A 13,690-nucleotide genomic window follows, 5' to 3' on the forward strand; every position below is an offset into this window, starting at 1 on the left:
CTCAATTCAAATGCATCAATGAAAAACACTGATGCATTCTCGTAGCTTGTTACAAATATTTATTACAGATGCATATCTCCAGATATTGGTGAATATAGCTTGAATAAGTTATAACAGTTCTTCTAGTTGGAACAATGAACACTGTTAGAGAAAATTTAAGTCAGCTGAAATTTTAACTTTTCGGCAATGTGTGATGCAGGATTGCTGGACTTTTCCATCTCATATGCTCACCATGAAAAATCCATTTGTACCAAATGATGATGACTTTGTTGTTGTTGTTGTTGTTGTGGGGTTTAACGCCATATTTCAGCACACGATAGGCTAGGCATGGCGGCCAGTGATAATGGTGGAGGAAGAACCCAGAAAAACCCCAGGAAGAACCACCAACCCACAAGAAGCTACTGGCAAGCTTTCTCACATACCCATGTTAGCCGAATCCTAGACTCGAACCCACACAGACAGAGGTGAGATGGCAGTGATCCGTAATGGAGAGCGCTTTAGACCACTCTGCCACTCGGGGCCCCCGATGATGACTTTTAGGTAACTGTCAGAAAGGCATAATTGACGATATTCAAAGGTCTACAAAAATTACTGGAGTCAAAAGTTATAAACTCATAAAGCTGTGGCAAAAATGATTGACTAGTACCTTTGCTGCTGTTGCCAGTTGATTAGTTGGTTGATTGTGCTTGATCTGTTTTTGGGGGGATTTTTTAACAACATATTAGGTGGAGGAAGAACCCCGAAAGACCACCAACCTAAATTGGTTGATCTGTGACGCAAACTCACTCTGTGAGATGTGCAAGTGATGTAAAAGCAAGCACCTTGGTACACTTGGCACATAAAGCCTCTTTTGATTTGACTTTTATCTCCAACAGCCAAAGTCATTTAGACATGAGATCTCAGGTTTCAGTAGATCATTATGACCGTTACACCATTTTCAGATGAACAGAATCTATATATGGCAGCCAGTTTTACTGCTGAAGAAAATCCAAGTCCTTTTGAGACACAAACACCACTTGTGTAGAACCACTGACCTTCCACAAATAACTGGCAACATTCTCATTTACACACTGGAGGCAAGTAATCACATGACAAGCATTTTGTACCACTGCCATGGAGTCCCTAAGATCTGTATCACAAGGCAAGCATATTATACCCTCTGCCATGAAAGCCCCTCAGGTCATACGTATAAGTCTCATATGAAATACTAGAAGTGGGAGATAGAACCTGCCACAACCGGATTGAAAGTGCAGAATGTTATATCTAGGCCATCAATGATGATGATGATGCTGTTGACAATACAGTTAACTGCTGTGACATTGATTTTATGAGTACTCTGAGAAAAACGTTTCCTTGACTTTCATCCATTTTTTAAAATCTAACTTATGATATAAAAATGTTTTACTTGCTATATTTTTTTATAACGTTATATTAGTCTTGCAACAAGGCATAAAAATAAGTCATTGGTAACTTAAAAAGACGTTCTTACAAGAAATGATATAGTGTAAAAGAAGACAGAAATAATGCAACATCACTTCCTCAGGCATCCATGTTTTTTCTTCTAACAAATCATGTAGTATGATAAGTTAATCAAAACATTTATTGAAAAAAACAATAACAAGGAATCACAGAATCTGACCACACGTTTAAAACAATACAAGACTGAATTATTATTCTAATCAAAAGCAGCATGCCTGAGAACAGAGAAAAATAGCAAGACATAGTGATCACTTTAGTAAACATACAGTTTAGTAAGGATACAAATTCATGATTTCTGTATTAGAATAGAAATATCTATTATAAAATCTGTATTCATGGATGTTAAATTAGTAGGTATTAAGGGACTGATCAATGACATCTACAAATAATAAGCCACCATGAAAATTTGTGATTTCATAGTATCAGAGACATACTTGGCTGACAGACAAACAAACAAAAGGACAAAAGATTGATTATAATGAATGAATACAAATAAAAATATGCAGTAGATTACATGATCTATAAGAATTCAGTAGATTACTGCCAGCCAGCTGCCATTTAAATCACTTCTGTCCCCAACCCAATATAAAAATCGCTTCTACCGCCCACTAACCCAAAGCCAGAAATTATGTTTAAAAAATATGCTTCTGTATTGGGCAGTGTTTTTTTTATTAAAACACATCCGACGGTGGATCATAATTTTTTTAATTGCTTCTGTTGTGGGTTGGTTGAATTTTACAGTGCCTTCCCCCCCGGGGCTATATATTTTACTGGAACAGCCCTAAGACTATCTTCTTTGATACCACTGACAACACACATGCAATGCTGCAAAAGTCAAATTCTTCTATTGTATTCCCTCTAACATTACTGTCAACAGTTTTTGCAATGTGTTAGCTTTCAAGTGATTTTTCAAGTCATGTAAATGTTGTTTTGGCAGCTAAAGCCTTCTTCACAATCATCAAAGTGCAAGGACATCAGATAGGTAACAACTGCTAATATTATCAAGCGAAGGAAAGCATCCATAAAGTACTTATCATTTTCCATATGATATCTCTGGGGTATATTTGGTCTCATACTTTCACAAATGACTATTATTTTCTGCATGCTTCAGCATATACAATGGATTTTTTTATATATAGCCTGATCTGGTACTTCCTTTTTCTAATCACAGAATTTCACAAGAAGATGCAAATCACATTTCCAAATGATTCTTTAGAAGAACAAACTACAGACTATCTCTCTGATCCAAGTCTGTCTACCCTAAAATGGTCATAAAAAAGACAGCATGCAAGACAAAAACCACAATCAAGCGAACAAGTTCAATGGACACCAGTGTCTCATCTGTGTCCCTATGCATGTCAGTATAACCATTGTTGCTATGGGTTTAACACCATTTCTTTTTATGCAAGATATATATGGCAGCCAATATAACTGGTGGAGTTAGAACACAGGAAAATCCTGGTAAGATCCAGCAACCCACAGAAAGCTACTGGAAGCTTGAAACTCAAACCCACGCAAACAGCAGTTAGGTGGAAGTGATCAGTAGCAACCTATACATCAAATACCATTACCTTCAGCGCTGTTAGTCCTCTTTAGTTTGGAAGTCTCAGAGCTGGGCTTGAGTGTGAATATTGATTTGTTGGCTACTGCATTCGCTGTGGCACCAAACACAAATGGCTTGTTGTCCTCCACTTTACTTTCTTCACTCGATTTGGATATGAAGTTAAAGCCTCCTATAGCAAGCTTGTTGGTATCTGAGGCAGCATTTGCTTGAGCCAGTGTGGGACTCTTGATATTGAAACCATCTGTTGGCAAGGATTCTACAAAAAGTGACAATATATATCATACTTATTTCTCATGAGAAATTTATGAATGTCATCCAGGAGGGGAGACAATTCAAATTATAACCTACTAGACCTGCAAGCATGATGCATGGGAAATAGTCTTCAAAACAGACTTTTCTCTTTTGGCTACATAAAAATTAAGCAACATATATTACATTTAACTTGCCCAATAATCACTTTTAGTTGTTTTGGCATGCTGGACTTTAAACTGTCCTCCCCTGCAAAAGTATTATTTAAAAATAATATTATGGAACCTTGATATAGTAAATTTTGTGACACAGATTAGTATAAGCTGAAAATGCCTGTGAAATTTATGCTCAATTTTATCACAACAAATGATCATAAAACTTATTCTTTTGAAAACAGTGATATATTCACATCAGTCTACATAAATACAAAATTTACTATTTTCCTAAATTTATAATAGAAATCACTGTCTCTAAGTTGGTCTCAACAAGTATGCAAATAATTACTTTTGCTATTTGAACCAAAATATGAATGATATAAAACCTGGGGAAAAGATTAACAAAAGTACTTAGGATTTGCTTGACTAATACACAACTGATGAATGCCCTGAATGCCCTTTGTAAATCTGCAGCTAAACTTCTCCAAGACTAAGAAAAAAGTACAACTTCACCATGAACTAGATTTTTTGTTCGTAAATGTGGATGTCCCCGCTAAAGATCAGCCAGTTGAAAGACATACAAATTAAAAAACTTTGAAAAATTGCTATAATGTATAATGACTGAAAAACCTAATCATAATTCTACATACATGTATAAAAACATGCAAACCAAATTTCATTTGTCTACTGCACAAGTGGTTTTTGTTTAGGTGGCCTAACAAGGTCTTTATCCCAACAGTATAAATATAAAAAAAAAAAAAATATTGCCAGTGCCTGAAAATAATGGTGGTTTGAGATCCGGTAGCAATTCCTCTTAGCCATCGACCATATGTAAGCAGCACTAGCCCATCTGATCTTTGATATTTCTTATTTATCCTAACAAACTGAAGAAAATGGTTTTGCTAATCCTTCAAAAATCTGAAAATAAGTCATAAAAGTGCACAGATACAATCAAGTCATTTGACACACACGTGAGACTGGTGGTTATAAATATTGCTGAAAATCTGCCAATTCTGTATGCAATATGCTGTTCAACAGGGTAAGATTGATCTTCATCAATCAAACGTTTGTTCTCAACCACAGCTAAAACTAAGCATCAATAGCAATGACTTACCATATGTTCTAAATACTACAAGCTTGTTTAAGTATGGATTTACTGTCGGAAGGCAAGAATCAACTACAGGGAATTTGTCCACTACAACCTGTGCTGCACTGAAGGATTTCAAACATCCCAGGTGCAAAAAGGAAGGAAATTATAAAAATAAACATATCAGGACTTTCCATGATCAATGGAAAAAGACCATGGGTTGAGTATGATGAAAATAGGTCGTTTTGTTTTGTCCAATATGTACAGCAGACAAGTCAGCCAATCTTTCAAGTGCCTTATTCACAGGCACATCCAATTTTATAACTTACCCACTTATAGTATGATAAACATGCAAAAAGTATATTACTTGCACCAGAAGTTATTGCTAGTAAATAAAACATACCCCTCTCAACCATCAAGACACCCCAATTGCCTAAGCATTTGCAAAGCTGAGTGGATACCAAGCTATTCAGTATGTCAGAGGGACCAGAACTATTTTATTTCTGTACAGATAAGACCATTGCACACTGATTGCTTTACTCTGAGAAAACATGGCACTTGACATGTACACTCCAAGGGCCAAGGCAAAGTTCATCCGAGGTTGAGCTATCTGCCAAGTAGTCCCAAGATTTCTCTCACCATTCCCACCCTATTTTCGGTATTTTGGCAACAAAAATAACAATACGTCTAAATTGGTGTGAGAAAGGTCAGAGGAAACTTGGACTCTTCCAAGTGACTTGTTACTTTTCAGGGACTAACAATAGTATATAAACTGACCAAAGGTTGATTTCTCCATCTGTTTTTTAAACAAGTTTTTAGTGGCAAATGTGTTCTAGTTCATTTGGTTTGATGTTTTGCTCATGTTGACAGCTTTTAGACAAAGTTTTAGTTAACAAAAGCACCAAGATTCAAAGACCCACCAATAAAATGTATGATCACACGATTCAAAAACTGTAAAATGTTCAGCTTAGTAAAATTATTTATGATTGAATAAGCAATGAAGTAGCTGTCTGAATTTTTACTCTGCATTAATTTTGTTATTTTTCCTGTCTCTTGATTATGTTAAAGCACTCGAGTAAATATTCACATCAGACTCAGCTGTTTGACCAGTCCATGGCTCACGTGGACCTAAGCAATTTGGGGTCCTACTACCCCTGGACCAGCAAGTCAAAAAACGAAATGTTCAGGCCCTGATAGCTATAATCACCTCTAACCTAATATACAAATGAATATAAAAATAAGCCTCATTAGCAAATATTACTTAACTATATTGAAAAGGTCACAAGAACATGAGCTTGGTCTTGTATTAACTATCAGTCCGTAGACTTGGATAAAATTATGTTAATTTATTAAATTCTTCATTTTTTTTCCCACCCATTAGCTGCAAGATGTAAGTGAACATTAAGTTCGCCTTGTTAAGTAGTTTCTCTGCAATGTTGCTAACAAGCTTCTTGTGACAGATGGACAAAGAGAACCAAATCAAGATGCTCCCACTGTGAACACAGGCTTAAATGACCAATGTAAACATTAAAGCCTAAAGCACAAAAACAAAAATTAGGCAAATTATCAAACAAAACTTTATTAACCTTGAGTAAAAGCAGAGGAATAGAATAAAAGAATGAGAAGTCAAAGTAGGATTGAAAAGAAGAGACAGAGTTTGTAAAATACCTGCTTTACTCAATGGAGCTGATGATTGCTGACTGTCCAACTTATTCACCATCGAATTAGACACATTTGACTGTGTTAAGATTTGAGATGTAGTTGTAATACCTCCACTTGTTCTCTGCGATTCACTGAGGGTCTGACCAGAGGAATCTAATGAGTCAATTGTAGACTTGTTGAATGAAGAACCACCAGTGCTAGTACTTGAAGGAAATGAGGTAGAATTAGACTGATTGCTACTGGATGGAGTGAATCTAAATTCAAATCCTCCAGTTTTAATGGTAGAACTGCCAGATGTGTTTGAATCACTGGGTTTGAAATTTAATTCCTCAGTTGTTAAGTTTCCTTTATTTAAATCATTATTTGATCCTACATTTTGCTGCTGTCCAAATACAATATCTGTTGTTCCACCAACAGCAGTAGATGCAGATTTTGTTTCAACAGTAATTGCGGTTGTCTCACCACCAACCTTTAAGTCTGAATTACCGAAGTCAACTTTCTTCACCTGACTATCCACAACAGATGCACTACTAGTTTTTGTACCTGTATTGCTGTCCCCTAATTTTAATGTACTGTGTGTTGTTTTCATTTCACCAGACGTACCAGACTGAAAACTGTCACCAAATTTAAACCCAACGGGTCCAGGAGTGGTGGTGGTGTCAGATTTAACAGAAGTGCTTCCAAACTTGAATAAGGATGGTGCTGAAGACTCATTCTGAGCAACACATGGCAGGTTAAATCCACTTTTCTGTGAAAATGCCCCAGCTGCAATCTTGAATCCAGCTACACTAGGCACTGAAGAAGAAAGAAAAAAAAACAAAAAGTTTGTATTTTCACAACTTTTAATAAAACAATTTCCAAGTTAGCAACATGATCACAGACAAGAAATGCTGCCCCTCATAGTGACATAATCCAAAACTTACTATACTCTGACAAGTTTCATGCATTTTTATTGGACAAGACCATACCAGGTAAGTAGGAATAAAATTCTCCAGCATCTAGTGATGTTATGAGTATCTTAAGAACTCTTGGTCTAGCCTATGCTTATATGAAATGACTGAAATGGGGTCATTTGTGTGGTAAATTTATGCATGGTTACAAAGTAGGTCTTTAACAAGCCATGCAACCAATGATACCTAGACTGAGTGATGGATGGACACAAATAAACTATATACCCTTTCTACATTTGCCACAAAACACAAAGATTATCCACTGGAAATATAAGAGTATATAAACAAGTTTTCACCTAATAAATATTACCATGAGTATGCAACATATGGTTCCTGTATGTGAAGAGCCTTCAGATCACAACATGGTGCCCCTAGAACACAAGGATAATGCTCCAGACCAAATGCAGACAAAATCTACCAGCTACTGTGTATGTCATGAGTTGAAAGGCACATTAACACATGCCAATGTAATCTGGGCAATATGCCTTGCCTATAGACACACCATGTTGCCTGACCAAGTCTTCTCTATACAAGCTAAAAACCTGCACCCTTCTTAGTTGCAGGTCCAACATCTCTTTAGCAGGGCTATGGTGTCGGCATATTTAAAAAAATATACTATGATTGGGAACAATTTCCTTTTTAACTTCTTTACCTAGATGTTTGGGCTTTTCTCCAGGACGAGGGCTGTCGCAAGCTATGCACTGAACGGCCGTGGGCTTGTTGGTTACCAGGCAGATTTCACAGTCCCAGGTACCCAGTGGCTTCTTAAAGCTGTTCATAAAGGTATCACCTGTAAATGCACAAAAGTGTCACAAAAATTATACTTGATTCAACTTACTGCAAGGATTCTTAATGGCAAAACTCATTACTGTAAATATTTACTTTAAATCTTGTCCTTGTCTCCACCTAGCCATTAGTTTATTCTTATATCTTAAGTTCCTTCTACAAAAACTCTGGATGACTATAATGTTACTCTTTTAACAAAGTGTGGATGATGGCAGTTTTAGATGCTAGTTAGAGACAAGTTAAAGAATCAAAGACGTCTGCAATGCCTTCCATTTTGTTTTATACGAGTCACTTCCCTGAACTTAATTAAACAACAACTATCATAATAATAATAATAATAATAATAATGAGGACTTTGCATAGCGTCTAATCTTTCGAAGCTCTAAGCGTTTTACAACATTAGACAACACCTGTAAGATTATTACAAAAACAAACAACATGAAATTAGAAAAACATTAAAAATTAAAAAACATGCTGAGAATATTTCAGGTAGAAAACATTATTAGGTCTTTAAGTTTGTTCTTCCAGTCGAAATATGTGAGTTTTGAGAGCCCTCTTGAATGTGATCCGAGCAGCTGTGTTTTGAACTTTTTGAAGTTTCTGGGGTAGATATTGAGATGAACCAGACAGAATTGAGTTACAATAGTCCCGTCTTTTAAGTACTAATGAACACACAAGTGTTTTAGTGGCATCAACTGAAAGATATTTGCGAATTGAACTGATGTGTCTCAGCTCAAGATATGCAGCCTTGCATATGTTCATGACATGTTGGTGCAATGTGAGAGTACTGTCCAGAGTAACACCTAGGTTTCGTACTGATTGTGTGAATTTAATGTTGGCGTTGCTGATATTTATTGTTTGAGGTAAAGGATGTGAATGAGAAAATCTTTGTGTTGTGATCAGAATGGCCTCAGTTTTATCATCATTCATCTGCAGCTTGTTACAAGTCATCCATGATTTCACATCAGAAAAGCACCTCTCTACACCTTGGATGGTAGCATCAACTTCAGTTGGGTGGCTAGATTTGTATATTTGGGTGTCATAAGCATACAATTGGTGAGACACTGGATGATGATCTATGACACTTGAGAGCGACTGAGTGTACAGAATGAAGAGAACAGGTCCAAGAACAGACCCCTGTGGAACACCACAACATAGATCAACTGGGCTGTAGTGTATTCCATTTGCAGATACAATTTGTGTCCTGTTGACCAAGTAGGACTTGAACCACAGTAAGGCTGTATCATGAATGCCAAATACATGCTGGAGATGGTAAAGTAATATATCATGGTCTATTGTGTCAAATGCTGCAGACAAATCAAGGAGGGTGAGGACTGTAATCTTTCCGCTATCCAATGCAGAGAGAATGTCATTAACTACTTTTAGAAGAGTAGTTTCAGTACTGTGGCAAGGGCGATATGCAGACTGTACATTGCTAAAAAGACTATTTGAATTTAGATGAGATACAAGCTGGGATAGAACAACCTTTTCTAAGATTTTTGACATGAATGGGAGATTAGAAACTGTAAAATCTTACAATGTCTAAGCTAAAAACCTAACAGAAGAAGTAATAGGCTGGTAAAAAGTCGAAGTTTCTCTGTTTTCTTATAATAAATACTGGTCTGCATAGGGATGAACTCTGGCATTATGGCTAATGAATGAAGGGATTTTTTGAGGAACTACCTTATGTAAACTCTTAAAGTGGAAATAAGATACTGACCAGAAAAATATACCCTAACAACATGGACTCTCCACAAATATTTTGACCAAAATCTGCTTAATGTAAAGCCTTATTCCAAATGTAATCTTAGTCTATGATATGAATTTAAAAGCTCTTAACTCATTCAGCCCTCCCCTTGAGATTTTTGTCATTTTTGCCTGAAATAGAGGTAGGAAACGCATTTTGGAGGTCAATTCTGAATACATCCAAATACATCTGCTTCCAAGAGATTTTCATTTAACCGGATGCCTAATTGTGTTAGAAATGTCATTTTCTATTGGCTATTTTGCTTGCACAAGTGCAGAAAGGTAAAAGTTCATTCTTTCTTCTTTTTTTGTGGCTTATTAAACACATCATTTTCATGTCCTGGCAATGTTTTACCCAGATATCAAAAGATACTTTTTGAAAAGGTTATCCTGTCCATGTGCAGGTCATACCAGTCTGCCTCAGGCCAAAAACGTCTACATTACGGTTCCAGCAACTGGCAAATCTTTGGTGTAAAAACATCGGGTCTCAAAATTAAAGTTTTCCCTCTGTACTTTGTAATGCAAGTAGAAAGTTCAGATTATTTGTTACTAATTGTCTACTTGTCTATAATACCACCCACTTTGGTGCATATTAAATGACCTGGATGCTACAGAGCTCAAAGTAGGGTACAACCTCATCATCCCAATGGTGGTACTGGGACTTTAGGAGCTAAACGGAAACACAACTGCAATGGAGGAAATATGACTGGATGTGAATATGAATCCTCTATAGATATGGCTGGGACATAAAAGTTACCTGTTTTAGGTGGTGGTTTCTCTGTTTCACAGGAGACACACTTGGTACTATTCCCATTATTAAGGACTAGACACATATTGCATGTCCAGCTTCCTACAGCAGGTTTGAACTTGTCAGACAAGGAATTATCTGTTTTGGTGATGCCACCTGATTTCCCTGAAAAAATTAATATTCAGATGTGTTATTTTTATGTTATCTTTGTAAGAAGAGTAACAATCATTGCAAATTATATGCCTTCACCATGTTTAACAATCATCTTTCTCCCTAACTGAATTTTCTGTGGATTAACCATTTCTCTTCTTTCAGTCCCAGTGACCACGATCTTCTGACCAATATTATTATTATTTCATTTTTTTTTCTACCAGAAAGCATAATCCACGTACAGGTGAACACAAGACATAATTAGATGCGGAAAAAAGTATAATGATTGCAGAAAAACAAGAGTTGGTATGTATGCTTCTTTTGCTCTATAAATTTCCGTTACGGCTGACCAATAGATCAGTTTGTTATACCCCTCTAGGAGACAAATCAGAACTCCTTGATAGCTTCTGCAGAAAAGCAGATCTCAATCATACACATGCTTATATTCAAACACTAAATCTTCCTCAGTATGGCTCGATTGAAATCACCCACAAATAAATGACCAAGACTGAATTTAACAAATCTTAATTTGAATTTGTGTATAAAAAAGGATTTTAAAAAATGCACGTAGTGTACAACAAATTTGCATGACCTTTCCTCCATTGGTTTTGAGAAGTTGCATGATCAGCAGTCGTTCTTGCAAGAAACCCACTATTCCATGGCCTGGCAGCATCCATGGTAATGTTATTGTGTGGAAACCATTCCGATTCGTTCACTTATTAACCTTCTGACCCTAAAATCCATAGCTTTCTTCATTACCACAACTGCACAAAACCTCCAAGGTTTGGAGAAACAAGTTATTGTGCCGAAGCCAATTATCCCTCTTTTGGTCAGTAACCCTGACAGCTGGACCCAAAATAGATAGGGTTCTTCTCTATCTAACCTACAAGTGATCCATAATCACACCACACCCTATATTAAGTATTAAAAAAAGGCAGATAAAACCAGTTCAGAGCCCGAACCTGGCCCGAGGGACATAGTTTGCATATGCCTGTCTTAGAGCTTTTTAGAGTCAATATGTAGACACCAACTGGTAATAGACAGATAACATCAGAATATAATAGCTTCCACCTGTGTGCAATAATTACAGATCTGACAACACTGAAAAAATCAAAATCAGGAATTTGCCCTGAAATCTCCATTAAAAAACAGGAGGCAGAGTACAAAATCAGAAGGTACAAGAGTAAGATGTATATATCATGATAAAGATGTTTAATTTTGTTATTTCAGTCCATTGTATGTTGCAGATTTGGATTTCTGCATAAGTTTATCATTTATTTGTCACTGGGTGCCAAATTTGCTAACAAGAATAGCTTCCAGGGTTGATGCTGACAGGCTGGCTCTTTGGCTGGTTCTGGGGTTTTTTGACCATTGAGAATGCTCTCTCAGCATTGCTGTTTATGTGCAGTATTGAAAGCATTACTCTCCTAAGGGTTGCAAACAACAGTTGGCCAGACCCATCCTTTTTATACCTGAGAGCTACCCACTAAAGGATGACTTACTTGTTCATACAAGCATTGCAGATGTGTCTAAACAATCTATAGTATCGTTTAAGGACCTGGCCTTTGTCTCCACCCAAAAGGCAGGAATCAACAATAATGAGCATAAAGAGTTTCAGCTTTGCTAAATCAATAATTATAATGCAGAATTGAATGTGGAAAGAGCTGATCATCAGTGGCAGAATGCATGATAGGCCCTGCGAGTAGATGCACAAATGAAAGCAAACTGCTTTTCCCGATCACTCCTATATTCTTGATCCCATTTCTTTTTCTTGGCTGGTGAAAAGTCATGTTACTTTTCTTCTTTTTTGCTTCTTGCTGAGAAACTTATCCATTATGATGCTGCGATTTGCTGATGGGGTTGGATAAAGAGAACCACACTGAGACAATCTCTTTGTATTGGTGGATGAAAACTGGAAATCAAGCCGGATACGGTAAAGTATTTAGAAACATACCAGATACAGAAAAACCAGAAACAGAACCAGGGAAACATAAAATTATGTTTTTGAAAAGAAAAAAAGAAAAATACATTTTTTTTTCCTCGGGGAGTTGAAAAATCTGGATTTTTCTTTAATATTGGGAATGGGGAGATAGGTCCATAAATCGGGATTCTACCAATCTTTTCAGTAGGGTTGGCAGGTCTGTAATTAAAATATATACTTGATACAGTGAGCCTTTTGGAATCCAGCCATCGGACCTGCTTGGGTTAGCTACTGGTATGTCCTTGGGCTAGGTGCTTTACTCATACTGCCTTGGAATGAAACAACTTTGTTGTGTTGCTGTGCCATGAAACACCAAACCAAACCACAGCAGTCCAACATCCAGAATCAACAGAAACAAGTGCCTTTTCGTATCTTTCAAAATTTATTCTGCAAGTCCATATCTGTAGTGTCATTTCAGCAAGACTTGGAAGTAAATCAAAGGTTAATAAGTCAGTCTTTCATAAAGACACCTGGCTAACACTTTCCACTGTTGTGGATTATTCTGGTTTCATCACAAAGCGCAGCATATGACCACAATAACATTTCCAAAATGCAAGAGACAGAGCTAGTTCCAAAACGTTCCTGACCAATCAGAGCAAGGCAGAGCATGTTTTGCCTTCCAAAAAGTGAAACCTTTACCATGATATTATTGAGACAGTCATGGTATGGCTCAGATGGTAGAGCACCAGAAACATAATCCAAAGTATGCAGGTTTGATACCCTCCCTGAACAGCTAGGGTTGGCTGCCTTGTCTGTAGGAAAGGCAATTTGCTCCCATTTATTTGCATGATATAATCAATGTGGTATTGAAAATGCCATTAAATCCGAGCATGGAAACCAACCAAGATATTGATTATTGATTCATGATAAAAATTAACAATTTATTATGAATTAAACAGTATATAAACTTTGACAATTTTAGGACTGAGGATTTTGTGCCAGGCTTTCACAAATGTGTAAATTAATGTCTAGATGCAACAATGATGTTAATATTGTCAAAAGAAAACTACATATTTCCTCATGACATACTTCTGAAGCACCTTTCATCTGCATTAAATTCTTTGTTTTGAGAATCCTTTCACTCCATCTATAGCCATCAACTGATTACAGTAATCCAGACAGCCAAATTCCTA

General features: G+C 36.6%; 1 protein-coding gene across 14 annotated transcripts in view; it reads right to left on the reverse strand.

The window, feature by feature from the left end:
- Positions 1–13,690, reverse strand: part of LOC149806838 (uncharacterized) — a 141,463-nt gene that overhangs the window by 29,938 nt on the left and 97,835 nt on the right. For 13 of the 14 annotated variants that reach the window (XM_089958342.1, XM_089958414.1, XM_089958393.1 and 10 more), the window contains 4 exons: positions 10,436–10,591; positions 7,799–7,936; positions 6,203–6,991; positions 3,051–3,299 (listed from right to left, as the gene is read on the reverse strand). In XM_089958342.1, the coding sequence (XP_089814468.1) occupies positions 3,051–3,299; positions 6,203–6,991; positions 7,799–7,936; positions 10,436–10,591 (1,332 nt within the window). The remainder of the gene's footprint in view (positions 1–3,050; positions 3,300–6,202; positions 6,992–7,798; positions 7,937–10,435; positions 10,592–13,690) is intronic. The other variant, XM_089958406.1, reaches the window with a different exon arrangement.

This window comes from Sinohyriopsis cumingii, chromosome 1 (genome assembly GCF_028554795.1).
Source record: "Sinohyriopsis cumingii isolate HCF-2022 chromosome 1, ASM2855479v2, whole genome shotgun sequence".
In the NCBI taxonomy this organism is placed as follows: Eukaryota; Metazoa; Mollusca; class Bivalvia; order Unionida; family Unionidae; genus Sinohyriopsis; species Sinohyriopsis cumingii.